Source organism: Diaporthe amygdali (assembly GCF_026229845.1).
Source record: "Diaporthe amygdali strain CAA958 chromosome Unknown NODE_19_length_847323_cov_64_739301, whole genome shotgun sequence".
In the NCBI taxonomy this organism is placed as follows: Eukaryota; Fungi; Ascomycota; class Sordariomycetes; order Diaporthales; family Diaporthaceae; genus Diaporthe; species Diaporthe amygdali.
In genome coordinates this window covers 463,047-490,880 of record NW_026517039.1, presented here as the reverse complement: position 1 = coordinate 490,880, position 27,834 = coordinate 463,047, and the positions used below count along the sequence as shown (strand labels likewise).

Below are 27,834 nucleotides of genomic sequence, written 5' to 3'. Positions count from 1 at the left end.
GGAAAGCAGAGGTTCAGTTGGTATCAAGGAGAAATTGCCCTGTAGCTAAGCACTTTCAAATTTTATTGGTGCACAGAATGCGATCTTACACTCACTTTGTTACTCTCGGCCCTCATCTAGAAGCTCGAAGCCTGGGCTAAATCACCTAACGATTGAGTTTTTGACCCCGTAATTGTTGATATCTGTGGATCCAAGCACTCTCCAGATACGAGCCTAGGTGCGTGCTCAGCTACCCGGGGCCATAGGTCGAGAGGATTACCAAGAGCCTGGGGCATGGCCTCCAAGTATATCGATAAAAACCGTGGGATGAGGTACGAGGTGACTCTGGAGGCGTCGAGTTTAGGAGCATGAGGGAGGGAGTTGTCGAGGAACAGGGCGGGCGGGCGATCCCGACTATGGGATAGCTGCGGGCGCTACATGTTGGATGAATTCCAACTTAGCTACCTATCGAGTTACTACTTGTGGCTGCTATAGGAAGGCATCCAAGTTGGCAGGTTGAGAGTCGTCGAAAAGCACAATGGTGGATAGACGTCCGCTTGCGGGCGAGAACATAGACAAGAGCTGGGCGCGGTTGACATTCATCCTCTTCGATTTTCTTGCGAGTGAGCAAGGTTCCCACACCTAGGCTTGACTGAAATCAAATTTTCGCGTTTGTCTGACCATTCACTGCGTATGCAAACGACCAGTGGCTGTCAAAAAGTCTTCGAGCATTGGGAATGTCCGGTCTAGCATGGCGATGATCAGCAAGACCGTGTCATTGATTTCATGCTGGACTGGCGGACGACCGATCAGAGCACATCGGCGGCAATGAGGACCTTTGCCCAACCGCCACCAACAACCAAAAGCAAAGCCTTATTGCTGCCCAAGGTACTCAGGTGCCCCGTGGAAAAAGGAAGCTGTTTAGCTGCAGAATGCTGATCTTCCCTAACCCTTTGGCTGGCTTCTCACTGAGACCAAACGACCTTGTGACCGCAATATGAGCTAAAGCAACACCAATGTGCTTTAGAAGCTTGCTTTCCAAGATTTGATCGCAGCGCATTCGCCACCTCCGTCATGCCCCCACCAGCCACACAAGACTGAAGCCACATCCTTTCTGTTGACATCGACGCACCCTCACAACGATATTCCATGTCTGTCATCCCATATCACTTTTATTATTGACCACACCTGAGATTTGGTAAATCAATAATGTCGGAACAGCCGCAGACACAAGGAGGTGCTGCACCTCCCGCAAGTGGAGGCGGGGCCGGAGGAGTACTGCCCATGGCCGAGATTACCCAGGCAGCAGAAGCAGCGAAAGCCGCCGCGCGCTTTCAAGACGCCGCCGACGCTCTCAAGAAGCAGGCTGCTCTTGTCAGGGACCCTGCTGAGCGGGAGCGGTTATGGCAGGCTGCGTATGCGAAGGAGAAGGAAGCACATGGGGAGAGCAAAAAGGCAAGATGTAAGCTAATCCTGCGGTCTTTTTCCATATCAGAATAATTACAGACAGGTGCTGACTTCCAAACTCATCCAGTAATGGCATCAGGATGGGGCCAAGGCACCGGTTTTGGGATCGGGATATCGAGCGCAGTAGGGATGGGTCTGGGCAATCTCGTCGGGGCACTGCTCAGCGGCGTCGTCGCCGTCCCAGGCAGCCTGATCGGCGCGGGTGTCGGCGCCATTCACGGACCATGGTACAGATTTCAGGACGCAGTGACCGGAAACGGTGGTGGTAAGACGAAAGCTGATGAGAATACTGGTCACGACAGGCTTGGAAAGGACATCAAGAAATCGGATGGCTTTGAGACGGACGATTCGGAGCAGGACGAGGAGAGCCACAAGGCAATTGTCGAGGCTGCCAGGAAGCTGGAGGAGGAGGAGAAGGCTAAGACAGAGAGCGAGAAGACGGAACAGAAGTGAGATGGCGAGATAGGCATGCCAAGCGGCGTGACAACAGCCCAAGAGGATTATTTTCCTATTCTCAGGTCGGTGAAACTAGGCATCAGAAAGGCTGCATACAGCGAGCGGGCACAGCGATGAGATTGATGTTTTCTTTTCTTTCCAATAAAGTCATACAATTACATTCGCAAGCTTATTATTACCGGATGGACTAGCGGAAGAAAGATAATACTGAGCATTCGCTAACAGTGAGTGGAAGGTAAATTATCAAGACATGCGATTTCTACATGATAGTAGTGGTTCACAAGACGCTTATGGACTAGCTCAAGAATATGAATGAGTTCTCTCATGATATTGACGTCGAGCATATGTACTCTCTAGAAGGACATAGTACTTCCGGCCCTGAGCCAGAAAGCGCGAATAGGTGATGGGATCACAAGAGAATAGGGAACGCTGGAGAGCGTCTATTAGGTAGTCTGCCGCTTCTCATCGTTGGCCTTGGGAAGCTCAATCGGCAATATTCAGGAGAGAGGCTCAAGAGTAGACCAAGGCCGCCGTCTGATGAAAACCAAGTCTCGTTACAGCTAGACAGCTCGGAAGCAAAGCTCTGTTCGCTGTGGATCCTGCAATCCCAGTGCCAGGAGTCTGTTTGCGTCCGCTTCATCTCATTTCATCTGAAGTGAATATCAAGCTCCAGCTCCCCAGCATAATATCAGCCGCGCAGCTCCAGATCCCTCCCTCTTCCTACCTCTCCTTACCAGGACAACGGCAACGACAGCGACGCCGCATAGTTCAGGTCAATTAAGCATTGGCCTGGCAGTCGACAGTCCTAGCTGTCAACCTACACTCCGTTGCCTTTTGTCCCCCGCCCCCCTTCTGTTGACCAAAACACACCCACAAACACTCCATTCCCAGCAACCTCACTCACCGCCTCACCCACAGCCTCACCCACCACCTCACATCTCGCCCCTCCCCTCTTCTTCATCACCGCAAAGATGAAGTTTGTCACCAAGGGACGCTCGCATCTCGCGAGCCGCGCCAAGACGTTCACCAGCAACGTCTTCTCTTTTGCCAGGAACGCCTACGAGCGTTTGAAGGCCAAGCCGACGCCCTCGGGCCGCCGCAAGAAGGCCGCCCGAGCTTCTCTCCAAGCTCGTCTGCAGGCAAGATACTTAACCTCCACTATGCAGTCGTCTTGATCTCGACTAATTGAACTGATTAGTCCAACCTCTACGGTGGCGTTCCGTCGCTCTATCCGAGCGGAGTCTAGCAAACTCCGCAGGAGACCGACGAGCAGCGCTACCATGGTGCGCTGGCAGAGCATTACGGCGTCGAAATGGATGTCGACGTCGACGACGAGTCCATTTATTCCTCCGAGATGGACATCGACACCGACACCAACACCGAAATTTCCTCCGTTTTCTCGACACCGCCATCCTCTTCTTCCACCATCTACTCGACTCCCCAGAGCTCGAGCCCCTCCTTCTCCGTGGCTCAGAGTTTCGCTGACACCCCTTGCCCCGTCCGCAACGTTTTGGCCCCACTGCCTCAAGGCTTGGGTGATGAGATGGAAGGTGTCATTATCACTCCATCCAAGCAAACGGCCACGAGCCAAGCTGCCGCCTCTCAGGCCCCCAAGAGGAACGGTGTTGTGTCATTCAACATGCAGCCTGCTGCAATTCAGCCTGCCACTGCCGAGCCTGCCTCGTCTCAGAGCCCCAAGAGTACCGGTCTCTCGATGTTCCACGTGAAGCCCGCTGCTGTACAGCATACTACTGCGCAACTTCCTGCGTCCGAGGCCCCTAAGAAGAACGGGGTCCTGGCCTTCAGCATGCAGCCCGCCACCCTGCCGCCTACGGCCGCTCAGCCTGCTCAGCAGCCTGCTCAGCAGCCTTCTCAGCAGTCCCCAACTCCTCATGCTCCCACGACTCAGCCTCCCAAGAGGAACGGTGTTGTGTCTTTCCATATGCAGCCAGCTGCCCAGCCCACCTCTACTCAGACTGCTACGACTCAGCCTCCCAAGCAAAATGGTGTTGTGTCATTCACTATGCAGCCCGCGCTTGCCCAGTCTACACCTCCTCAGCAGCATCAAGCTCAGCCTGCACTCGCTCAAGTGCCTGATGTCCAGACCACGTGGACCCAGAGCGCCACTCAACAGCTCCCTACAGCTCAGGGCCACGCGGGTCAAGCGACGGCACCTCATCCGCCAGCTGTTCCTGTCGTCAAAGACACTCCAGCTTCCGCCGATACTTGGCTGACCAATGATCCCGCGGAAGTCTTCAAGGAAACGTGGGCGAGCATGGCTTCGAAGATGCTAGATCTCCGAGCGTTCGAATTTGCCTCTCGTCGATTCAAGGCGCTAGACACAGCGAACGCCTCAGACGTCGCTCAGCTTTCTTCAAGCAACGAGGAACAGCAAGTCCCCAACGCTCAATCGACTTCGTCTATTCCACCTCTGGATTCTCAACCCGCAGGTTCTGATGCCCCAGCCGCCGCGGACCTCGTCCAAGGATTTACTTACGATGATTACATGCAGATTGTATTGGACAAGTTGGCTTCTTTCCATATTTCAGAGCCGAAAACTTGCAACGGGTCAAATCCAAGTCTTTTCGGCCCTTTCATGGACAGGGACAAGGAGGACAATTTCGAAGCACAGCTTACCGTGGCTGCGAACACGCAGCTGCCAGGTGGTGACCATGATGGCGATCTGGTTGAGATCAAGCCCATCCAGGTAACCCAGAAGGCAGCCGGTAAACTTCCCACCACTGAGCTCAATACTGCTGCTTTTGTGGCTCCAGAGGCTGATGCCCAGGACAAAGCCTTGCTGGCGCAGCTGGCCATCGCGGCTAATACACAACTGCCAGGCGGCGATAGCGATGACGATCTGAACGAAATCAGGGCAGACCAGGGTGCCCAGAACACTGCTGTCACACAAAGTGTCGATAGGTTTGGCCCTGCCGAGGTCAACAATGTTGCTTCTGTCGTACCAGACTCTGCTGACCAAGAGCAGCGCGCTGGGGTGGTGGCTTCCCAGGAGAAGTCTGCTGAGACTCAATCCGTCAATCAGACTGATGTCTCAGTCCCCAGCACGCAACCAATTGCCATGGTCACGAGTGGTTCCATCCAGAGCCACGATTCAAGCGAGGCCATGGGAACGGAGGGGGCGCAGCCCTCAGAGATGAGCAAGAGTGCCACTGGACAGGGCCAGTTCGACTTCCAGGTCCAATCATTCCAATTCGGCCATGCGGCGCCATATCTCTTTTCCCAGGTCAACAATCCCCTTGTCAATGCACCCATTTTCGAACCCAGCACGGCGAAGGAGGCTCAGGCTCCCTCAGCCCACAAAACTCCGACCATTGAGTTGTCGAAGGAGCAGGAGTACGAGGTTGGCAGCGATCAAGATCCGAATGTCGACCTGGAATACGACTTCAAGAGAGCTTTCAGACCCCGCAAGTTTACCGCGCTTGTTGGTGCGTCTCCTGGTCCAGCTGCTCCGGCCGATGCCACTGCAGCCACTGATGCTCCACAGGAGCAAAAGGACAAGGGTAGCAGTGACGAAGACTTGAATGTCGATCGGGACTATGACTTGAAGAAAGCTTTCAGACCACACAAATTCTTCGCTCGTGTTGCTGCGTCCCCTGGTCCGGCCCGTTTGCTGGCCCCACCGGTCACTGGTGGCTTCGATATTTCTGCTTCCACTTCTCAAACTGAGTTTGTCGGCCAAAAGAGAAAGAGAGACGAAGAAAGCGACTTCGAACACGATGCAGACGACGCCCACAACAACAAGACAAAGCTTTACGGGACGCGGCCCGAGCGCATGCAGCAGCGAGGGTTTAAGTGTGTGACGATGAAGCAACTCAAATTGGAGGGCCGCACCTACAACGAAGAGTACGGTCTGGAGATGATGAACGAGATTTTCTACCACACATTCCCGCGCCTCGTGTCCCAATTGCAGTTTCCCGAGGGAGAGTGGACGAAGGCCGAACAAGAAGACGAAGCAGAAGTCTTTGTTGAGTCAATGCTTGAGGAGGAGCTCAATGAGAGGAGCTTCCAAGCGGTCCAGGAAGCGTTCATGCCAGAATTCGGAACCAACTTTCCGAAGAGCCGCAACACCCTCTTTGATGTCTTCTCCGAGTGGTATGTGAAGTTCATGCATTACGAATTGGCCTTCCTCTGTCCCAACATGAACCGAAAAGAGATCATGAACATAGGCGATGCCCTCGAGGACGCCTTCTGGAAATACATGGACGAGCATCCTCCCAAGGATGATGCTTAGGCAGTCCGCAGACGACTGCATCAAACTTGTCTGAGTATCTTTTCTACAACACTGTACGAATAATTGCCGCATCTCCATCGAGATGCCAACAACAGCGCCTGGCTGAACGAACAGGGCGGCGGAAGGCTTTGTTCCTTTTTCTCCATTAATCGACAACGCCGCAATTTCATTTACAGCTCCAGTGCGGCCTAATTCTAAGACCGCAGTGAGACCACTGTCCAGCCGCTCAACCAAAACGAGCATAATATTCGCTTCCCCTGACTGCCCTTTATTGGGCGCGATGCGGCGAAGTAGTCTTTCTCGCTTGCGAATCGAACACTTCGCAGATTTGCCATTCAGTTGGGGAGTCGCAGGTACATTTCTTCGCCAAAGATGAGACGACGAGGCTGGAAAAGCAAAGCCCAAAACGAAAGAGCAGCATGCATTCATGAGCAATTTCATCTGTCCCTGAACTTCATCACCGAGTCAGCTCCCAATTCCGCTATCGACCTATCCGTCGACGCCACCAAGTTCCGACACAAAATCCTCAAATTGCCGACGTCACCATCAATCCATCTATCTTCACCATCCCGGACCCGAAGCTTCTGCAGCCCAGCCACAGCAGCAGAATCTTCTTTCAAAGCCCCTTTCTTGACGTACGGATACATGCTCCCTCTGTCTGGTCGAGCTGTTGAAGTACACGCCGAGGAAGGGCAATTGATATTAAAAGACAGGCGTTTCGAATCAGCACTGAAACGTGGTGCTCCTGCCTAGTAACCTTCATCTAGCATGGGTGAAGACGCAGTCGATGCTCGCTCTCGCCGCCCCATCTAGTCAGCTATGATGGGCCCGAGTTGATCTGTCTTCCGGGATGGAAGAATCGATATGGAACCACTACCGATACAAGAAAAACAACGATAGGCGTTTCGAATCCTCATCGAAATGTGACTGTGCTTCTGCCTCAGTAACCACCTCCCTCATCCAGGTGAACAGGCAGTAAGTTCTCTTCATCGCGGCTTGGCATCGTTACATCTTGTGCGATGCTCGCCCCGATGAATCTGTCTTACTCTTCTCAGTCGGCAACAGGAACTCATCATGGTGATCCGAAACCGGGAAAGATCTCGAGTGGAGGAACGAAGGGCAAGGAAAAGGCTCAGTTTGGGACCGCAGGGAAGGAGAAGTCTGCAAAGGGCGGCATATCAAAAATCGGGGAGTTTGTCACACTGTCTGCTGATTACAAGACGAGGTTGTGATTTCATTACTATTATTATGCTGTTGAAGGATTCAGCAGCTCGTCATGGTAAATTGTCCTGAAGGTCTTGAAAAGAGGACTTGATGAGGACTGGGAGACATGAGTACTCCATAATTTGAGGGAATGAAAATGAAAAAGTCACAAATGATTCATTGCTTCTCATAAATCGTGCTGATTTTAACGCCTCCATGCGAGCTTTTACACCCTCACTTTGTGGTCTCTAAGCATCCTGCTCCCGGACTCGAAGCACTCTGGCCCTGCGCAAGCCCTGCGCGCTAAGCGCAGATCCAGCTGACAATGTTCGCAGTCAGATGCTTGCGACATGTCAGATCAGTGGAGCCGACCTCAGTGGCGTCCCATGACTGATCCGGTGTGACAGTGCAGTTCGTGGTCCTGTGAAATCGTCATCGTCAGTCCTGGCTCACCCTTCCTTTTACAAACGCGGCTTGGATATGGACTCACTTGTACAGATTGCAGCCAGTGATGGAGCCTCCATCAGGGATTGAGATGTAGTTCACATTTCCTATCAGCGCCGCTGGAGCCTCCGGGAAGGCGTCAAATGTGTCTGTTTTGGAATTCCGGGTATCAGTCTGACCGTACTTTCTGGGCAGTCTCAGAAACTGGGGATCTCAAGTCTTACAGCAGATGTTCGCCTCCACCTTCAACGTGCCGCATGTTCCTGCGCCGGCCGTTGGTTGGGCGTAGGGGCAAGCCCCTGTGGCGTATGTGGACGCTGTGCAAAACTCAATGTCCGTCGTCGTCCGCGGAAGGACTGCGGCGCTCACTAGACTGGCTAGTATTGTCAGGCTGATAGGGCCGGATAGCTGCATGTTTCCTTGATGCTAGAATATCTGACTCGGGCTAAGCTGAGGCTGGGAAGAAGACTGGATGGTTTGGTTGGCTTGTGAGGTATTTGGTATTTGATTCTTAAATGCTGTTGCGAGATGCCACTCCAGAACAAGCCTTTCCCTACAGCCACGAGCTGAAGCTTATATAGTCCTCATGTCGTATCACCACCTGCAATATATTCCACGTGCGGTACCACGATACCTCTTAGCCGGAGGCATCCAGAGCCCAGGCCAAGCCCATGACGTGAGATTCTCTCAATTCCTTCACCGGTTCCGTCCCAGCTGAAAACATGAGATCCGCGCAGCGCGATTTCCAACACAAACTTGGAAATCTCTCTTCCTGTTTACTCACCGGCATCCGAACTTGCAGAGACGGCGCGAATTTTGTTTATCGTAGCGGGATCCGCTCTAATGGTCCTGCGCAGTGCAGGTGCATAAGGCCGTGCTGGGCGGCACCCGACTGGTCTAGTCGGTCAGGGCCGCAGGTGGGAACGCGACTATTACATGCAGCTCGGAAGACGCTTCGACATAATCGCTGCAGAATAGCATGGGATGTCCCGAGGAGGCAGCCGTTGAGGGATCTATTTAATGTGGGAGCACAACTGCACAACGTGTGCATACTTCAGCCGCTTTCCTCGCTACATCTATCCTCTCTCTGGTTGGCCAAGTCATGTTAGTCATTACGTGCACGAAAACGAGCCTCTCGTATTATGTCTCTCGATGCTTTCGGAAAATCGATGACTGCGCCTCTCCCGCCTCTCCCGCCGCTTTCTTCCTCCCCCACGCCAGGATCTGGCTTTTTCAGCTGTGGCGGGTGCATCTCCGGAGCGATAACCGCTAACAGCTAGAGACGACATGCTATCTGACGCTTGTTCACGGAGTCCTCGGACAAGTCTTACCCAGTTGAGCAGGCAGAAAGGATAATGCGAGCGGATTGCCCGGCCTGCTGCGTGCGATGTGACAATATTGACTGATCAGAATTTGTGGGCTGAGATAAACTATTTTGATGCTCGCTGTCTAAGCGAGTCCACTCACTGATGGAGATTTCGGAGATACCAGCGACGAAATTCCCTTCACCCTTTTCTCTCCCACCTCGGCCCTCGGCTCCGGTTCGATGCACGACATGCGTCAGAGCCTGTACGCTGTGCACAAATACATAGGACATGACTCTCCGGTTCGACAGATCTGGTCTTGAATCAGTATTCTCCGAGGGGATCCTCCAGTATCCGCCGCGAATCCGAGGCTCCTGAATCATTAAACAAGGCTTGTCGCAACAACGAGAATCGCATCAATTATCACCCAGCTGCCAAGACCTTCATGGCTCGATTGGCCCTCCCTTGCCAAAATTACACCTTTCTATACCTCATCGTGCAGAGGGGTGCGACAAACCTTGGGAAACGTTATTTGCTCACAAGGTTCCGCTTAGACTGTGATGTAATTTTAGAGTTCCCCGGGGCGCCCAAGCTTCGGAACGAACCTAGTGGTGGGTAAGTTATAACCAATCTGTGTGACAGACAGCCTTACCGAATGCGCAGCGCTGAGCAGAGCAGCGAATGACAGCCCCGGCCCGTCCGCTCGCTCGCCCGCTTTGCTCGAGTAATGGGATCACAGGATGAGAACTACGTACGGCATGGACTACAGGACCTGGCCTTGTCCTACTTGCCGACATGTCTGGGGGGCTTGGCACTGCTCCACGTAACCCCAATGCCCAGACGTGTCGCCAATGCCTGCTTGGCACCCACACGCCGTGGATCACGATGATTGATAAGCCAGCAAGCCAGCGAGCCAGCCGGTGAGTCTCTCAGTCTGTCACCCAGTCGACTAATACAACACGCGATGCACATCCCTCAGCTCAGCCAGGGATGCAGCGAGAATGCCGGCTATAACCGTCCGTCCGTTCTATATAAAGTTTCCAGTTGGGCCCACATGACAGGGAGCTTGTGGGCCAAGGAGTCAAGGGATCAAGGGGTTTTGAGTCCCGGGGAAGAAAAAAACGTCTGACGCGGGGAAGGATGGATGTACGGTGTCTCAACTTTTTGAGTTTCCTTTCTCTCTCAATTTGGTTCATTTTCCCACGGCCCACTTGCCGCGAACGAGCTGCGTGCGGTTTGTCGGGTAGATATCAGGCTCCCGGGAGAGGCCATCCGGGGGAACCAGAGCAAAGCCAAAACCCCTGGCTAGCTGGGGGTCTATTGCTTTTTTACTCGGGGCTAGCATACACGTACACGTACAGAGTTGAGGTTCGCATCGTTTGAAGCTCAAGGTTGGGCCGTAAAACGGCTGTCAGGATCTAGAATTGTACGCAGCACATCGGGCGGGAACCATTAGCGTTCGCGCGTATTTGTGCTTGTGTGTGTGTGTGTGTGTGTGCATGTGCGCGCAACACAGAGAGCGGATGGCAGAGCGAAGTTTCGCCCAACAAGCTTCTGACTGGCTTCGGACCGAACTACGTTTCGATGAATCCCACTTTAAGCTTTTGTGAGACGTGTGCGCCTCGACGCATGCAGCAAGCCCGCAAGCGCACGCAAAAGCAAAGCACCGGAGTGGGCCCTTTGCTTGCTGGTTGCAGCTCGCCTGTCCGCTTGAGCCTCAACCTTAAATCCTACTGCGCGGACGACTGCTGGACCGAGGGAAAAGGCCGGTCAACGGCACGGCATCCGCAAGGCTGGAGATCCACGGGGCGATGGCGAGGATTCGCGTGGGTTTGCGATCGACGTCGTGCCCCAGGGAACCAGAAACCTTGGGCGCGCGTGCGTCTGTCTGTCTGCATGCGTGCGCGTGTGTGTGTGTGTGTGCGCCGCGTAGATGTGTTACAGGCATCAGATCAACAATGGGACGTGCAATAATTGACGGCCCGCGCGGGTGGGTGCGGGCTGTTCTCTGGCCTCGCGTAGCAGAGGGCAGGGAGGGTGCGGGAGTGCAACTCAAGCTTAATTGTATTTATAGGGTCCGAGATATCCTTCGCTTGCGGGCGCGAAAATACCTTCCAGCTCCGAGATGAGGTGAGGCGACAGGGAACGGGTGGGAAAAGTGAAAACTCTCACCGAGGGTTCCGGGCACCTGACCGCCCTCGGACAAGGCGGAGCGACACTTCCGACATGCAATGGACGGACTTTCAAGAATACACCGAGGTCTCGTCGATAGCTGGCCGAAGTCTCTCCGACTCCGGGCGAGACGGTGTGCCGCTGGATCGCTCATCCCCGATGAGATGGGATGATACATGGCCTCATCAGGGACACAAAAAAGAGATATGCAAGGCCGGAGGGTGGGTGGCAGGGACACGGAGAAAATCGAAGCATTGATCACCCGCTGCCGGTAGAGGAGGCATGCTATTGTTGTCGCAGTGACCCTATATCAGCCCTAGGAGCGGGAAAGCCGAGGCTTGGAAAACCTGCAATGCGGCTTTTCCAGCCAGACAAACCTGGTCGATCAACATGCCGGCACCGAGGCTGCTCTTCTACCATGTAAAATGTGGCTTGCGAATGTGCATGAACCACACTAGCTGCCCAACTGCAGGAGTTACATTAGGCATATGGGCTAGTAAGCGGTGTCGTACCAGAGGAAATAAACACCAAGAGGTTTGCTCCAGGTATTGCCCGCCAGCTAAAACAAGGCTATGGGCTAGCCGCATTTCCATCGAAGCTTCAATGCGCGCGCCGTCCCGCCGCTTCGACCTGCCTGGGGAGTGGAAACTGGAGAAAAACGTTCGCCTCGTTCCTACGTAATACGCGCTCCCCCTTCTCCAACAACGGCGCTGCGAGCAACGCATTGACCCGGGGAGGGGGGCCTAGATCGATGCTATCTATATACCGTTTAGTGGAGGCGACAAGACCCGCGCGGCTTACAATTATCCCACAGACAAAGCCACAAAGACTGACGCAGCACCTCGTCTCGCTAACTGACTTGGGTCGCTGGCAAGATCATCATCTCGCCTCGGCTTGGCACTGAACGGGCGTCGCGGATGAGAATGGGCAGACTGGCCCTGGGCAGGCTGTGTACCTCTCTGGCCATCGCGGGGTTTAATCGCAGCATCGCCGGGTGAGCTGGGCGTTCTGCTTGCGCGGCATCTTGGCGCCCAAGACAGCCGGGCAGCCAGCACCAGCCAGGGCAGCTTGGCCATTGTGGCGGCATTAAACTCAAATCCCGCCCATGGTGTGGGGGAGAGGGAGGTGACGAGACGAGACGAGACGAGTCGGCGGGACGAGCTGTGGACGGCCAAGCCTCAGAGTCAACAGATCAGATCAGGTGCTATGCTCATGCCTCATGCCTCATGTCTCATGCTCTGGTGCTAGTGCTTCAGGACCCTCCTCTTGGCACATCAAACTCCGCTTGTTTTGATGATGATCTTGGGAGTTCGTGAATAGAATCGTGATGTTTGTGTGACACCTACACTTGGCCTTGGCTTGGCCCTCTGCCTTGGCATGGTTCTCTGGTTTGGGTGCTCTTTGAGGGGATTGATCGTCGGAGAAGGCCATGCCGAGCATTGCCGCTCCCCCTGCGCCTCACTGACCCCAACAGCCCATCAATCCCCTCCATGGAATGACCTGAGATGGAGGGCGGCGCCTTCGGTGACTGGGCCGGATGGGTACACTACGGGTCTGCCCAGTACAAAGATAGTAAGGATGGGTGGGGGAGGCGGCGGTGGGATCGATCTGCTGGGGCCCACATGGGAGACGGGCAGTTGGGTCAGGGTCGCAAGAACCGCAACCTTGATCGGAATCGGAGCGCAGAACTCACTGATCACAACTCGACTGCAGCTCACGTGGCGGCGGTCCAGGTACCGGTGGGATACACAAGTAGCCTCCCCCTGGGCCACAGTTTTGGCCGAGACCCAAGACGGGCTGGCAGGCTGGACGGGGACGGGCCTCTGAAGGTCTGCCAGTCTGCTTGGGCAGCCACCGCACCCGCCGTCAGGCATGCCAGAAGTAGGAGCCCGAACGGCCGTACCGGAGTTTGTTTCGAAACAGAATACCCAGGAAGGCTAGAGTGAACCAGCCCCGGCACAGCTGCGACGACGCAATCACCGCAATCTATTCCAATCCCGACGTTGCAGAGGTCCCTGCATGGCAAGGCAGAGAGAGGAGCCAGGGAGCCAAGCGCTGTCAGGGATCCAAGCTTGATGCCACCCCTGCCCAGCGTCGGCGGGGTCCTTTGCTGGGCAGGAAAAAAAGGCAGAATGGCGATGGCCGTCGGGGATGGAGGGGTTCTCCCCGTAACATCGTTCCAGGAGCCCAGGAGGTGAATCCGCGCGCTCGATATCGATGTCCCTGGACCGGAACTCTGGATCGCAACAAGGTTTGGGTAGCCGCTCTCTTGTGTCTTGTAGTGGGCTCCGGATAGGCATTATCCAGTGCTGTAGACATCTGTGCAAGCAATAGCAGTCAAAGCTGCATATGCTGCGACAGAAGGGCTTGCACAGAGCTCTTATGTGTGATCCGACCCGCCTGAAAGTTCAGCCCGCCTGGCGGACCGCAGGCGACCAACCATAAACCACTGAATATCGATGCTTGCTAGACGTTCACCCACTCGGTTAGTTTGTTAGTCAATCTGCCAGTTAGTCAGGTTCTCAAATCAATCAGTCAACCTGCAACCTGCAACTCCCTGCCTCGTGCTCGCCGGATCCCTCCCTACAACCCCCGCCCTTTCCGCCGCGAGTTCTGATGCTCCTCATGGCACAATGTCGGGCTGTGAAGGTCTTGGCGGCCTTCTCACCTTCATTTCACCACTCCTTTCCCTCGGCTTGGCACGTAATCGGCGAAAAGCATCTGCTCTGGCCGTGAGTCTCGCCGAGCTCTGCTCTGTCTGGACCTGCTCTGGTCGTCTCCTGCCCCCTCCCACCCCTGGCGATCCGAGCAAAGCCACAGCCGCCAAACATCAGATCGGGCAGCCTCGGGGAAACCTTGGCGTAACTATTGCAACCCGAGTGACTGTTTCAACATGCTGCACAACATGTTCAGCGTGACAAGACACCCGTCACGTCGTGTCCTCGAGCAGCAGTGATCACCGCCCCCGAGGATTCCGCCGCTGCCACACACGTGGCAGGGCCCGGGATGGTGGGACCAGGCCACTCCCACCCCCCTCCCCCCTTCGCCGAGCGCGGGCGGCCGGGGTGGGCAGGGTGGTAGTGGTAGTGGTGGTGGGAGGAAAGCCCGGAGCGAGCTGTGACAACCTTGTTCTTGGAAACCTTGTTTCTCTGTCTGCCCGCTACGGCCAGGGAGGCAGGGCAAGGACAGAGCAAAAAAAAAGTCTTGGTCCCCTTGGGAGCTCTCAGCTCGAGCCTGAAGTATCGCTCGTGTGAAGGGCTCCACCTTGCGGGATATGCTTCAAGCATCCCAACCTAATCGGAAATGATCTTCATTCGTCCTCTTGGGCCATTAAGAGCCATGGCTCACATGCGATAAAAGAGCTCCCCGCCCCCGCCGCCATCCCAGAGCAATATGGGTGTGAGTCTCGATATAAGTCAGACAGACAGACACACTGGACTCTTTGGAGAGTCTACTTCATGCGAGAAATCTTGTTAGCACGAATACCAAGGTGTCGTTAAAACCAGCGGCATCTCCTCGCCTCGATGGTGGTTCGAGCATGTCAAAAGCATCCGGACATCTACAGCAGTTACTCTCCCCCCGCCATCCTCACCACCACCCCTCCTCCAACACGCCCAAGGCCCTCACGCAACGCCCGCCAGATCCCTTTCGAGCTGGCCGGCCACCCTGAGCCACCGATGCCAGACTCAGCCATTGCCGCAACATATCGGGGTCACGTTGCCTCTACCCAGGACGCCTTGATCATCGTCGAAGCTTGCCTCCGGGGCGTACTCTACCATACCTGCCGCAGGCCGCGGGCATCTGAGGAGTCTTCACTTGCAAAGAGCGGAAACATCTTCGTGTACGAGAGCCGGTCTTCGGGGATCAGGACTTGGGAGGACGGGATAACTTGGTCCACGCCGCAGAGGGTTGGGAACTTTGAGCTTTGCCGACAGCTGTCGGCCACCTCAGGCCGCAGCAGGTCGAACGGTACGTGCTGCTCATATCCTCCCGCCTCCCCTACACCATGCGCATGGCAGATGGGCTGACATTGTTACTGCCTCACAGGGAATCACAGTAGTGCCGGGAGATTGTGCAGGAAAACCATCAGCGTGACCGTGCAAGGCTTCACACACCACCTTGTCGCGTACTTCAGCACCCGAGACTTCACATCCAACATCCTTTTGTCGCCGTCCGCAGACCTCGGGCTAGCGGACATCATCCCGCGTGCAGAGCTGTACAGCCAGGGTTTCCACGCCCCCATTGATGAAGATGACCGCGACGAGGTGATGCTCGCCCTGAGGTAACAAGAGACGTCAGGCGGTCGCCCACGCGGGGCGACTTGCGCCATGGCCGCGTGCAGGAGCGCAACCCTGAAACTCCAGGGTCGTTGGGCCGGGATAGTTTGCCGCCGGTTGAGAGCCGAGGACCAAAGCGCTTGATGTGCACACCGTTCGATTTTGAGGAATTGGGTCGGCAAAACAGCACGACTGGAATGGCCACCATCATCGCCACCACCGCCACCACTACCACCATCCGCCTTCAACACCACCTCCGCCACAACAACTCGGAATGATATCAAAACCGGCTGGGGAGCAACGCTGCAACTCCTCGGAACCGGACGACTGCCAACCCAAAAAAGAAGGAAAAACACTTTTACCAAAAAAAGATTTAATCAACAACAAGGTCGGGTCTGGGAGGTTTGCGATAGACTTCCTTTCTGTCTTGGGTAGTACAGGCACACCACAAATACAAGCCGCCTGCTGAATTATGATCATCCCCATGCAATCTGTGACTAGGCGTGGATCTGGACTGTAGTGGGATCAAAATTTCGGAGTTGGTCAAGATGTGAATGCCCCCAGTGCTCGTCTCTTCCGCCGGCGCGTGGTCGTCTGTCTGATTCTTTCTGTGCTAGTAATCCTCCCACAGGTCCTTGACGTACGCCTCCGTCAGACGCTCGTCGGGACCATGGGACTCCTGCCACCTCTGGAATCCACCCCTGAGCACGCAGACCTTCTGCGCCACAGGAGGAGCCTTCGCTGCGCCCTCTCCTTGCTGCTGCTGACCGGCTCCTAGCGCCGCTGATGCCTCCTGGCCCGGGGTGCCGGAACCCTCTGGCGCAGCGACAGAATCCTCGCCGAACTTCGCCTCGCGCTCTCGTATGTACCGCAGCGCGGCACTAGGCCCACGCTGCTTCGACAGAGCACAGTGGAAGACGACTGTCTTGGTGTCCTCGAGCTGCCGCAGCAGGGTAGGCAGCCACTCTTCGAACTGGTGCGAGGGCACCCAGCGCGAGCCCTTGATGTGCCCGCCTATGTGATCTACAGGAGGGACTACAGGTTAGCGAGATGTCAATACAACACGAGGCGGATGGGCCAGGTTCCGATAGCGCACCTCCATCGCGGACGTCGATCACGGCGACTGAGTTGTCCGGGGACTTGAGCGCGAGCAGCTCCTGCGACAGCGCCGCCACCTCCATGCGCGGGAGATTGGCAATTGTAAATCTCGACATGGTTCTTTTGAAAATCGTGTTCATGTGATTGGGGAGGAACTAGCAGCGCATACGGTCTGGTGCAGCGGGTTGGCATGCTGATGTCGACAATCTGCAGCTTGTTGAAGCTTTCAGGAGTGACGTACTTACCCCAACCCTTGGCATACTTAAGGGAGGAGGAGGGGGGATGCACAGTCTGCTTAACCCTGCCTCCTCTCTCCATCAAATGCTTCTCACCAACACCGCCTTCTCAAGAGGGCAAATGCTTCAAATGTTTACTGAATTTCAAATAAGATTTACATCAATCTTTAGAAATGGTCATAGTACTACTCATACTCTCTAAGTAGGCCACTGCACGTTCTCTACTTCTTCGCGGTGAGCTCACCAGAACCCATCTTCCCTAGCAACTCGCGGTAGCTCATACCACCCTCAGGCACATTGCTCAAATCAGGCAGGCCAAAGTCTTTCATCAGCCGATACTCCCTATCCACATACGCCCTGTTTCTCACGTAGCGGCCAGTCTCGCCTTTGGCAGCGTCGCCCTTGACGAAAGTCCAGCACCAGTGGCTCTGGCCCTCGACCTCGTGCGCCAGCTTCCAGAACTCGAGCGCGTGCGACTCACCGTCGATGTCCATCATGCAGCTCTCGCCGTTCTCGAGCCGCTCGTCGACGTAGTAGAACTTGTAGTCTTTGCCGGCCCTCTTGTACGCCTCGGCCGCCGTCTCGATGAAGTACGCCGTTGCGTTCTTGGCCATGCCCAGGATGTGCGTCTCCGGGAGGACCTGCGTGTTCATCATGTTGCCCACAAACAGGAACGCCTTGGCGGCCGAAGCAGGCAGCGTCGCCCACCCCTTTATAGCTAGCCGTGCCGCCGCGTATGGCGAGATGGTGCTCACCGTCAGAGTCTCTGTCAGGCGGGCGGTGGAGACGGTGATAGGGTTCGCGCCCGAGACCATCTGCCCATCAGCAGCTGTGATAAATGTTAGTCTCAGGATGTCAGGTTCATGGCATCAAGTGCTTTGCTAGGGTTTCCCAGAGTCACCCACCGCTGAATACGACCACGTGCGGTACGCCCAGCTCCTTGGTGACCTTCTCAAAGACCGTCTCTACTGTCTTGGGGTCCGTCAGGTCGGCGGGAACGATGAGGTCTGTGGCCGCCTTGAGCTCCGTCGACGGATTGCGCGAGACCGCCGCGACCTTGTAGCCCTCCTTGGCGAACTTCTTGGCGGTCGCCAGGCCAGTGTTGGCGCCGGCGCCGAAGATCAGGATGACCGGTGTTGAAGACATGGCAGGCTAGTTAGATAGGGCGCTTGTGCGAGGGTAATGGTTCAGAGTTTTATTTTTGAAAAGAGTACCTGATGTATTAAGCTTCAAAATAGATGATGTTTGATGATTGAATCATAGGTTCCGGTGCAGCGGTTTCATTTTTCTTTTATTCCACATTCCAACTCTTGCTCGGAGACATTTAGTAGTTAGTATCTCCACTTAGAACACCAAACGGAGACACGCATTGTCCCGTTTGCCCTCGTGGCTGACCCCTCGGCGAGTTTGATCACGTTTTGTAAGCGATCTGGACATAATAGGGAGCGTATTCGTATTTGTTGACAGCGGATTTGCATCCTCAAATCCGCTTGTGGTGACGATGACAATTAATTTAGGTTTGGGGTCAAAGACGACGGTCGACGCGGACGAGTTCGGCCGAACGGGTATCTCCGCAACCTTGAAAGGTGCGCCATATGCTTTGAGAGGCGGTGACATCGTAACGCAACAACAGTCGAACGCGAATTAGACTCACGCAACTTCATTGACTGCTTCCGATGGAAATGGCCGGCCTTTCTCTTTTGAGAGTAAGATTTTGAGGCCTGTGATGGATGGTATCAACTCGGCAATTGCTTCCACCAACTTGGGGAAAATACACAAAATAGCGCGGAAGATCGACGTGAGCGAGGCTGAGAACATTTTGGACGAATCTCGTTGTGATGAGGACCAGAAACGTGCAAGATTGGTACGAGCAATGTGCCTTGGGGCCCGGGAGGGTTGGAGGTCTAAGCCTCCAGAGGCTTACCTTGTGGACGAGGCAAGGACTTACATTGCTGTAGAGTGCCTAGACAGGGTCGTATGTCAGATAGGCCAAACAAATCCCCAGATGAAGTATACGCCGGGGCTCTCACGGGTCCCTTGAGTGACTAGGCCATTCATACGTTTCCTCCAAAGGTGTTCGAGTCGTTCAACCGAGCAGTCTTGAGCGGGCACTGCAGACTGGATACATCCCACCTTGATGATCTTGCTGGACTTGGGCATGAGTAGCACCCGAAGCCACATCTACGCATATAACGGCATGTGCTCCTTCAAAAGAGGGATTCTCGGGATAGCGGCAATCACCGAGACGTGAATTAATGTTCTTGAGTATGTCGGACACGTTGTTTGGGCCGAGTTTCTCGAACCGCAGGCCCAGATGGACACATCACAACCGTATTATTGGACCGCCTGGCTTAGCTTCTGAAAAGCATGACTTGAAGCCGCTCAATTCTATAAACAGCCATCTGGAAAGTTGCAGACAAATTAGATACTTGGCCCAGATCCTGCCGACCGTCTGACTGACTGACTGTCTGTCAAGTGCAGTCAGTCACGAATCCGGACTGCGGTCCCCTGGAGATTCCAGTATACCATAAACTTGTCCTATAGGGAGGCTGAGATTGAATTTATTAAGCTCAATCCAATCCCCCGGGTCCTTTGCCCGACACTAGCTGCGGCTGAAGCGGAGACTACAGTGCACGGCGCTCAGCTAGGAGAAGTGACAGATGATGTGTTTCTCCTCGTGGAGATGTTTCAAGCAATAAGTCGATAATTTCGTCAGCGTTCGAGTCTTGGCAGCTGCTGTGGCTCCAATCAGCACGTTGCGAAGCCATGCAGCTCGCCGCCACCGCATGTCTGGCCCGCCTACTGACTCTGCTTGATCGGGAACATGAACCAGCAGATGCGTGGCTGATCGCGTCCTTTCACCGCATATCAATACAATCCTGTGCAAATGTCCCAAAACCAGGCCTGGTGCAGTGGCCCACAACTACCGTTAGTTCCATCAAAGGCGTCGGACTAGAGGCCGCCATGGTTGAGAAGGGCTTATGCCAAGACCTGTTCAGCCCCGATGAGAGACAAATGAAGGTCTTTCGGGGAGGCCATTTTTTGAGCCGCAGCTGTCTTTGGTTCTTCAGCTGTCGAATTGGGGTATATGCATGAGCTTGTTTTGACGGACTCCGGTGTACTCGTGTCCGGACGCGGTGGATTTAGCCGACATCGAACTGCATAAGAGGGGAGGGAAGTCCGGGCCAATACCAGAAACCCGAGTTGACAGGACTGTGCTTTGCCATTGTTTACACATTGCTCAATATCAGGAATGGGGAGATCGCTCTTGCACGGGGCCTTCGCGCTCGCGGCTCTCACCACACTGGCTGATGCATCTGCACAACCAAGTCCCAGGAGAACACAAGTCGGCCCGCCAATTCTCCGGTCCCAAGTAACAACGCACCGTGGTGATGATGTCTCAGGCTGGGGCAAGTTTCGGCGGGCGAATTTCAAAAGGCAAGACTCGACGCCCCTAGAGAACCAGCAGACCGGCACGTCGTATACAATCGACATCGAGATCGGCACGCCGCCCCAGGCCATCACCCTCATCATCGATACCGGGTCTACGGAGCTCTGGGTGAACCCAACCTGCGAGACATCAGGGCAGTCAGACTATTGCGAGTCGTTCTCACAGTTTGACTACACCTCGAGTTCGACAATCAGCGATACGGGTTACTCCAACCTGCTGGCTTATGGCAAGGGCAACGTTACGATCGAGTATGTGACGGATGTCGTTAGCATCGGATGTAAGTCTAGTGACCGGACATGTGTTCAAGAAACATGGGGAGTTATGTGCTTACCAAAAATGTATAGCCGCCAGCATCACAGATCAAATTTTTGGTGTCGGTTTCGAGTCCTATGATATACCACTGGGCATCCTCGGCCTCGCGCCACCCACCGGTTCCGAGGAACTGTACACGTACGTCCTGGACAACATGGTAGAACAGGGCCTGATCGACAGTCGAGCCTTCAGTCTTGACCTTCGAGATGTCGACAGCCCAGATGGCTCTGTCATTTTCGGCGGTGTGGACGCGGGCAAGTTCGTCGGCGAGCTGCAGAAGTGCCCCATCCTCGACCCCTCGGACACACCCAGCGGTGCAGATCGCTACTGGATCTACCTCACTGGACTTGGGATGACGATCCCGAGCGGCGAGTCGGGGCTGATTGCCGAAGGACAGCTACCGGTGTTCCTGGACAGCGGCGGCACGATGACTCGGCTTCCCACTGAGGTTTTTGAAGCCGTCGGGTCTGCGTTCCCAGGCGCACAGTATGACTCTGACTCTGGGTATTTCATTGTTGATTGCGATGTTGGCGACGACTCTGGCAGCGTGGACTTTGTCTTTGATGAAAAGGTCATTAGTGTTGCGTTCGACGACTTCATCTGGCGCGTACCTAGCCTGGATGACACTTGCGTTCTAGGGGTCCTTGCAGACGATGGTAAGATTCTACCGCAATGATCGACGGCAAGGAAAAGCAAACTGACAGTATCCATCAGACGAGCCCGTCCTGGGTGATACATTCCTGCGCGCAGCATACGTAGTCTACGACCAAGACAATCGTAACCTCCACCTAGCACAGGCTGCAAACTGCGGGACAAGCTTGGTCGCTATCTCCACCGGCGTAGACGCAGTTCCATCTGTGACTGGAGAGTGCACAGCTACAGCGGCCGCAGCTGTGCTTACTGGCTCGCTGACTGCAACGGAGGCCCCTTCGACCATCACGAAAGGCCCTGGTGGGCTCTCTTCCGCTATTGCGCCGGGCCCTGGGGCTACGCAAACCGGGGAGAGAGTGGCGAGCAGCCTGTGCTTGACGTGTAAGAACGCCGCGACAGGGACGGCAAGCCCTTCTAGGACAAGGAATGCCAATGCCGGTGCGAGGGAAACGGGCAGTCCGCTGGCTGCCGTTGGAGTGATGGCTGTGGCTGCTTTGCTTGTTTAATGAGTGAGACTTGAATCGCATGGAGGAGGACAGAGTCATGGCGAAATTGGTTTAAGATCATAATTCATGATAAGGTTATGTATATATTAGATGAACTTGAGCCAGATCCCTCTTTCCGAGATTTACCAAAACGCCTGAGCTAATGCTGAATGTCAATCTGCAATCCGAAATACCAAATCCGCTGTGCTGAACTCAAAATAGTCAGATGTCTGCCGCGCAAGGACCCAGAAAAATGTATATCCGAAGATTGACCCTCGAATTCCCGAGACACTCAACTTTCATGAGCGTCGAGAATGTTCCGACTCAGCAACTTCCCCTTCGGAAACAATTCAGGGGACTTTGTCCGCGCTCTGCCCGGCACTCTGATTTGACTTTTTCATCTTCTTCTCCTCAGCCTTCACTCGTTTGCGTTCCTCCTTCGCTCGTATTTTTCCTCTCCAGTGAATGCCATTCTTCATAATAAGTAGCAAGAGAGGTGCCCCAGCCATATACAAGAAGCCGATAATCATAAATGTCCAGCCAACGCCTATAGCGTCGATCATTGGTGCGACAGAGCCAGTAGCCGCAGCGCCGACCAAGCATCGGGTGAGATTATTGGCAGCAGTGGCGGCTCCCGCCTTCATTGGGTACATATCGACGATGAGAACACTTGACGCATTGGTATAACCGACCATACCGACACCCATCAGGAACAGCAATATGCACGGCACGGCGATGGGAGCCCCGTACTGCAGTGCCCAACCCCAAGCAAAAAGGACCACAGTTGCGAGTGCTAAGAGCGGCAGACCGACCTCGATGCGAGCGCGCTCTACGGGGAAGTTGGTTAGGTCATCCTGGCGGCCCTTTGTCAATTCCATGCCGAGCTTTTTGGCGTGGCGACGGTAGTTCCAGTTGATTAGCGGGCCAACGACGAAAGCCGAGGCGACAGACCCTCCAGCCATCGGGAGGTACATCAGGCCGATTTTGACGTCATCGAAACCGTACAGGCGCGCGAACTGGGAGGGCATTACTGTCGCGATGGCATAGAACCCGGCGAAGACGATGGCGCTGTAGCCAAGTAGCACGCCGAGGAGCGGCTCGAAAAGCATCGTCAGAGAATCGAAGGGATTGCCGAAGTTGATTTTGAGCTTAGGCCGGGACTCTTTCGACGTAGCGAGTTGGATGGCCCGGAGTGCCTCTTCATCGCCGGACCTCTTTGCGTCGCGTTTTCGCCGTTTGTCGTTTATCACCTGCCACAACGTCCTGTATATAGGGTGCGGACGAATGCTGCCATCGCCTACCAGTTTCCGGCACGTCTCCGGGAAGAAGAACAGCATCAGTATGAGCGTGATGCCGGCGATGATCGTCAGGAACCAGAATATTGACCTCCACCCAAGATACTGCGCGAGCAGGCCGCCCGCCACTGGGCCCAGACTCGGAGCTAAAACGATAGGCAGCACGGTGAGACCGACATAGTTCCCTCTCTCAGCGCTGGTGACGATGTCGGCAATCACAGCATTGCTGAGCGCGACAGTGGCCGCGATCCCAGCGCTCTGGAAGCACCGCAGGACCAGTAACTCCGAATACTTCGTGCACACCGCGACACCCACGTTGGCAAGGATGTAGATGACGAAGGAGATGACGAACGCGGGCCTGCGGCCTGCGGTGTCTGCGAAGCCGCCGAAGAACATGGGGGTGATGCCTTGAAAGACCATGTAAGTTGTCACCGTGAGGTTGATCTGGGTGGCCGTCACGTTGAAGTCCTGGGCGATGACATTGAGCGCTGGGAAGTAAATTTGACCGGTCAGCGGCGAGAAGAAGGCCGCCATCGATGCAGCAAAGACTATCATTCGCTTCTCCCATGCACTGAAGGTGGAATATGGTGGTGGCACGGCCTGTGATGGCTCCCCGTCGATACCGGACGAGACGACCGGTTTTTCGCTTGGAGGTTCACCATCGCGACTGCTCGGCCCTTCGCCTCCATTGGATTCTGTGGTGATGATCCAGTCTTTCTCGTCGTCAAATTTGATGTCTGCTGGGGCTTGGCCCTCAGTCCCCTTCGATTCTGAGCCTAGGTCTCCGGCCTTTTCGCGGAGGATTTGTGTCTCTTGGGCCATCTCGTTGCTTGACGGACTTGTCATCTTGTATGACACACATCGCCTAAATGTGCCAAGCGGGGCCCTATATAAATGATGAAAGAAGGGAGGAGGAAAATCACCGATGGGTAAGCGCCCTGTACCTATCGGCCTCGTCGGTGCCGATGAGAGCGCCCTCGGCGCGCTAGTCATTGTTTCTGACCATGAGACTCGGCACGCAATTCATCATTATAACTCCTGACAGGGTGGGGACTTATCGCTGCCCTCTGAGCGCCGAATCGGTACCGTTGCTGACCACCCCAACTTGCTTCCAGAAGTTCTGTCGACCAGTGGCCCTCCGGACGCCCTATGCATGTATTGTTATGCTTGCCCCATCGTTTGCATGGTTTCAGTGAGGCAGCTTACCCGTTCCAGCGAAGGGTTTCGCAAACTTCTCTGTTCTATAGGGGATACGGTTGGGTTCAGTCCACGTAAAACGTTCCAAATATCAATGGCGTAAACTCAATATTTATGAAATTTCGCCCTGTACCCGAAGAGCCCGGGACCTGGTTCAATGGGACTAGTGCCGACGTTGCATCGCCACACGGTACATTTAGACTTAAACGAGCCCAAGGGCGCAAATCTCAACCGAATCGGCACCGACCTTCGATGTCCCTGCGCATAAGCTTGCACTAGGCAGCGAGTGTCTGGTTGAAGGCTTGTTATTAGACAACTTTTGCGAATTGTGAATAGCGAAGTAGCTACATAATAAAACAATTACCTTGCCCAGGTCGTCTGAAACCCCATCAAACTACCGCATCATTGTCAGCTCGCTCAAGCATGAGATTGACGCTTCGCTTTTGCGCCTCGTACTGCAATCGGCGTTCGCCGAGGAGCCTGGAGCTGCTCTCGCCATAGATTGGAAACGGTACTCTTTTTGGCTCAACGGCATAGTTGCCTAGATAATGCTGACAGAAATATGCACGTCCATACTTCCCTTGTTTCTGATGCCGTGGCAATTCATTGCCTCCGAGTTCGAGGCTCGTCTTTGTACTGGGATTTTATTGTAGATCCCGGCTGCCTTTTAATGATGTATAACATCAATAACTGCTCTGGTGGGAGGCGTATCGGAGCATGAGAACTTATTCACAGCTCCCTTCAATGACTCGTGTTTCTCCAAATAGTATTCATGGAACGCAGGTTTCACAGAATACAAGGGACTGCAAAATTAGGAGGTCTCCCACGGTCTGGCCAGCCACTCACCTAGGGCATCCCAGCGAACTCAAAAAATCATAATTTCAGGTACGGGTCCAATCATAATCTACTCAGCTACCATTTACCTTTCCACGAGTCCATATGTTCAATCCAATCTTGGACCCTTTCAATACCGGCTGCCCTCCGTGTGCCGTCTCGCGATGCCCGGTCCCATCCTTCTTGAAGTTGACCCAGAACAACGCATTCCCGGGGATCGGGCGCACTGCCAGTCCTCTCTGGTAAGAGCAGTCCAGCCACTTACACCAAGGCCCCTTATCCTTCCACGCCGGCTGGAGCACCATAGGGAACCAAGTTGAGCCCCCTTCAATGTCCTCTGAGGCCTCCAGAGTCGCGAAGAAGCTGGTGATGCGGTCGACCGCTCGCGGAGTTGCATAGTGCCAGTCGTAATGCGTCTCAAACGAACCACCTGCGGTGTACTTGAGCACCGCGAGCTGCTCCATCGTGGCGTTAGGTGCGAAGCCCTGGAATACTGCTGCTCGGGATTTGACGCAGTCTACTACTGGATCGCCGTCTCTGAGCCACGCGGTCTCGCTCTTCCTTGAGCTGGAATCCACGAAGACCTTCTTGTCTGCAGCTCCATCATCGTAGTTCTGTACGACCGAAGGCTCATATTCTGCTAGACTGTGGTTCGGACGCGTTAGACTAATTATACTCCGGTCACTTCAGTAATGATATGAGACTTACGCAAGCTGTTTGAGATGCTCCGTCTCGTAAGGCGAAATGAAGTTCTCTATGTATACCATGATTGGATCATATGATAAGAATTTGGGCTTCATCTCCGAGTGCGTGCATGTGTAGTTGTTTCCCTTGACAGCTGCGTCACCAGCTGACGGCACTGATTCCACACCCATACTTTGAACCATGCCCACGAGCTGTTGTGGTGCGCCATGGTTGCTGTCGATTACCACCCGCACGCCACCGAGGTAGAGCAAGATGGCTCCGACGGCCGCGGCCGCGTTGAAGCCAATTAGTGCCTTCGATGCCATTTCGACGTTTACTGAGTAAAGAACATGTATTCATTCGCAAATAAACAACGATTGGATGAGTATTCTAAAGAAGCCATCTCAAGCCTGGCATCGTTGAAATAGCTGACAAGAAACGAGTCTGCACACGGATGATTGCTCGAGCAGTTGAAACAGCACCGAATCCGAACTTGAAACGAACCCGTATTGGCACTCCCCATTTACTAGCACTCTGCCGGTATTTGAAACAACCATGCAACCGCCATCTTATTTAACAGAACATCAGACGAAGGACTACAATTTGATATACAAGAAAGCAGATGGATCTAAAATCTAAAATGACTATGTTCGTGCACGTTCCTACACGGTCACGACGAGTTGTATGTTGAAGTACTTAAGAAAAAGAAATGGAAAACAAAAAGACTTCCACACTTAGGAGTACAGCTGGATCCATCACGCGCATCCTCTTGTGTGAATGTATCATTTCGAAATGATCCACGGCATTTGATAGGGCGCCGACCAGATGCCCGTGATCAATCGACTGAGTAAATGAGGGGCTTGCCATATTGTTTTGTCGACCAGTTCTCAAGCCCCTCCAACAAACTATTGGCAAGATGAGGGTCGAATCGATGCCCGCTCTTGAAATTGGCAAGACAGCCCCTCCAAGTCACCCACTTCTCAGCGAGGACTCCCTCAGGTGCTCTCAGGACACCAGCAGGCACGCTGATAATCTGCTGTTCGGGGGTCGGTGTTCTGCTATCGCACGAGAAGATCATTGTCGCACCGCAGTCGCCACAAAAGCCTCGCAGCGTCCCCTCGGACGACACGTACGTCTTCAGTGTGCCGTATGGAGCCAGCCCGACTGGCATGGGCGGTTGGATGAGCGCCCGCGGCACGGGGACCCAGGCCACGACGTGCACGCCGGCGTTGATGCGGCAGTCGTCACAGACGTCCAGGAAGGCCTTCCACTTCCGTTCCTCAGTCGGCGAGACGTATCGTGATAAGAACGGGTCGTGCTTGACAGCGGGCACGGTCGGCCTGGGGATCGTGAACGAGACACCGCCGCAGTGGCACCCTGCTCGCAGGACCTCGTTCCCATTGGCGTCAAACTCTTGCTTTGGGGGCTTATCCTTTATGCCAGACGACCACCAACCACTATCCGGCCCGGGGTTGAAGGTCTTTATCTCGCGATTGCCCATCTTGGGTAGGAATTGGAAAAGTCCTGTGCCGCCTGTCGAGCCTTCCGTGAAGCAGTGAGTCCTAATCTGGAACACGTCCTCGCCCTGTTCCGAGAATAAACTGATAGAGACTCTCCACTCCTTCGCTGCATCGGGACCTTCACCCTCCGGAGCCTCGAGGTCTTCATCTCCAACGTGGCTACCGCATGTGGTGCAGAAGAATCGCTCGGCTTGGGCATGGGCATGCTTGTAGCCCGTCAGATTGGACTTTGAGGACGGGGCGATGAACTTGGGCACGATGCCCGAGGGCAGCTCTGTGTGGAATATGCACAGTGTGCCATGGGTGTAGCGACAGATGCTGCAGTGGCAGAGATGGACGGGCAGAGGGAGCTTGGATGTTGGGACGTCGACGCTGAATTGCACAGCCTTGCAGTAACAGCTGGCCGTCAGCGTCTTGGTCTCAATATCCGAGTCTGCCATGTCTGCGTTGTAAACGGAGAATGCAGAGGCTTTAAAGGAAAGATGCTGGAACATACAACTGAGACGATGAATCGTTT

General features: G+C 54.6%; 9 protein-coding genes across 9 annotated transcripts; 4 read left to right on the top strand and 5 right to left on the bottom strand.

Moving 5' to 3' along the window:
• Positions 1-1,188: 1,188 nt before the first annotated feature.
• On the top strand, positions 1,189-1,899 carry J7T55_010507 (uncharacterized protein; the record flags this gene model as incomplete). Its single annotated transcript, XM_053145058.1, has 2 exons — positions 1,189-1,441; positions 1,514-1,899. The coding sequence occupies 2 exons, from the start codon at positions 1,189-1,191 to the stop codon at positions 1,897-1,899; spliced, it is 639 nt and encodes a 212-aa protein (XP_052992354.1).
• Positions 1,900-2,873: 974 nt separating this feature from the next.
• On the top strand, positions 2,874-6,154 carry J7T55_010506 (uncharacterized protein; the record flags this gene model as incomplete). The annotated part of the gene is made up of 2 exons (XM_053145057.1): positions 2,874-3,033; positions 3,198-6,154. The coding sequence occupies 2 exons, from the start codon at positions 2,874-2,876 to the stop codon at positions 6,152-6,154; spliced, it is 3,117 nt and encodes a 1,038-aa protein (XP_052992353.1).
• A 1,506-nt stretch (positions 6,155-7,660) lies between these two features.
• J7T55_010505 (uncharacterized protein) lies at positions 7,661-8,215 on the bottom strand (the record flags this gene model as incomplete). Its single annotated transcript, XM_053145055.1, has 3 exons — positions 7,661-7,778; positions 7,848-7,950; positions 8,026-8,215. 3 exons carry the CDS (start codon positions 8,213-8,215, stop codon positions 7,661-7,663), a joined length of 411 nt encoding a protein of 136 aa, XP_052992352.1.
• Positions 8,216-14,670: 6,455 nt separating this feature from the next.
• J7T55_010504 (uncharacterized protein) lies at positions 14,671-15,832 on the top strand (the record flags this gene model as incomplete). Its single annotated transcript, XM_053145054.1, has 4 exons — positions 14,671-14,676; positions 14,784-15,246; positions 15,325-15,559; positions 15,742-15,832. The coding sequence occupies 4 exons, from the start codon at positions 14,671-14,673 to the stop codon at positions 15,830-15,832; spliced, it is 795 nt and encodes a 264-aa protein (XP_052992351.1).
• A 335-nt stretch (positions 15,833-16,167) lies between these two features.
• On the bottom strand, positions 16,168-16,768 carry J7T55_010503 (uncharacterized protein; the record flags this gene model as incomplete). Its single annotated transcript, XM_053145053.1, has 2 exons — positions 16,168-16,589; positions 16,651-16,768. The coding sequence occupies 2 exons, from the start codon at positions 16,766-16,768 to the stop codon at positions 16,168-16,170; spliced, it is 540 nt and encodes a 179-aa protein (XP_052992350.1).
• Positions 16,769-17,109: 341 nt separating this feature from the next.
• On the bottom strand, positions 17,110-18,034 carry J7T55_010502 (uncharacterized protein; the record flags this gene model as incomplete). The annotated part of the gene is made up of 2 exons (XM_053145052.1): positions 17,110-17,717; positions 17,794-18,034. 2 exons carry the CDS (start codon positions 18,032-18,034, stop codon positions 17,110-17,112), a joined length of 849 nt encoding a protein of 282 aa, XP_052992349.1.
• A 2,107-nt stretch (positions 18,035-20,141) lies between these two features.
• Positions 20,142-21,808, top strand: J7T55_010501 (uncharacterized protein; the record flags this gene model as incomplete). Its single annotated transcript, XM_053145051.1, has 3 exons — positions 20,142-20,616; positions 20,684-21,307; positions 21,366-21,808. 3 exons carry the CDS (start codon positions 20,142-20,144, stop codon positions 21,806-21,808), a joined length of 1,542 nt encoding a protein of 513 aa, XP_052992348.1.
• A 329-nt stretch (positions 21,809-22,137) lies between these two features.
• Positions 22,138-26,123, bottom strand: J7T55_010500 (uncharacterized protein; the record flags this gene model as incomplete). The annotated part of the gene is made up of 8 exons (XM_053145050.1): positions 22,138-23,911; positions 24,027-24,067; positions 24,179-24,229; positions 24,289-24,323; positions 24,527-24,554; positions 24,644-24,673; positions 25,203-25,758; positions 25,822-26,123. 8 exons carry the CDS (start codon positions 26,121-26,123, stop codon positions 22,138-22,140), a joined length of 2,817 nt encoding a protein of 938 aa, XP_052992347.1.
• Positions 26,124-26,632: 509 nt separating this feature from the next.
• J7T55_010499 (uncharacterized protein) lies at positions 26,633-27,757 on the bottom strand (the record flags this gene model as incomplete). The annotated part of the gene is made up of 1 exon (XM_053145049.1): positions 26,633-27,757. The coding sequence occupies one exon, from the start codon at positions 27,755-27,757 to the stop codon at positions 26,633-26,635; it is 1,125 nt and encodes a 374-aa protein (XP_052992346.1).
• Between the last annotated feature and the right edge of the window lie 77 nt (positions 27,758-27,834).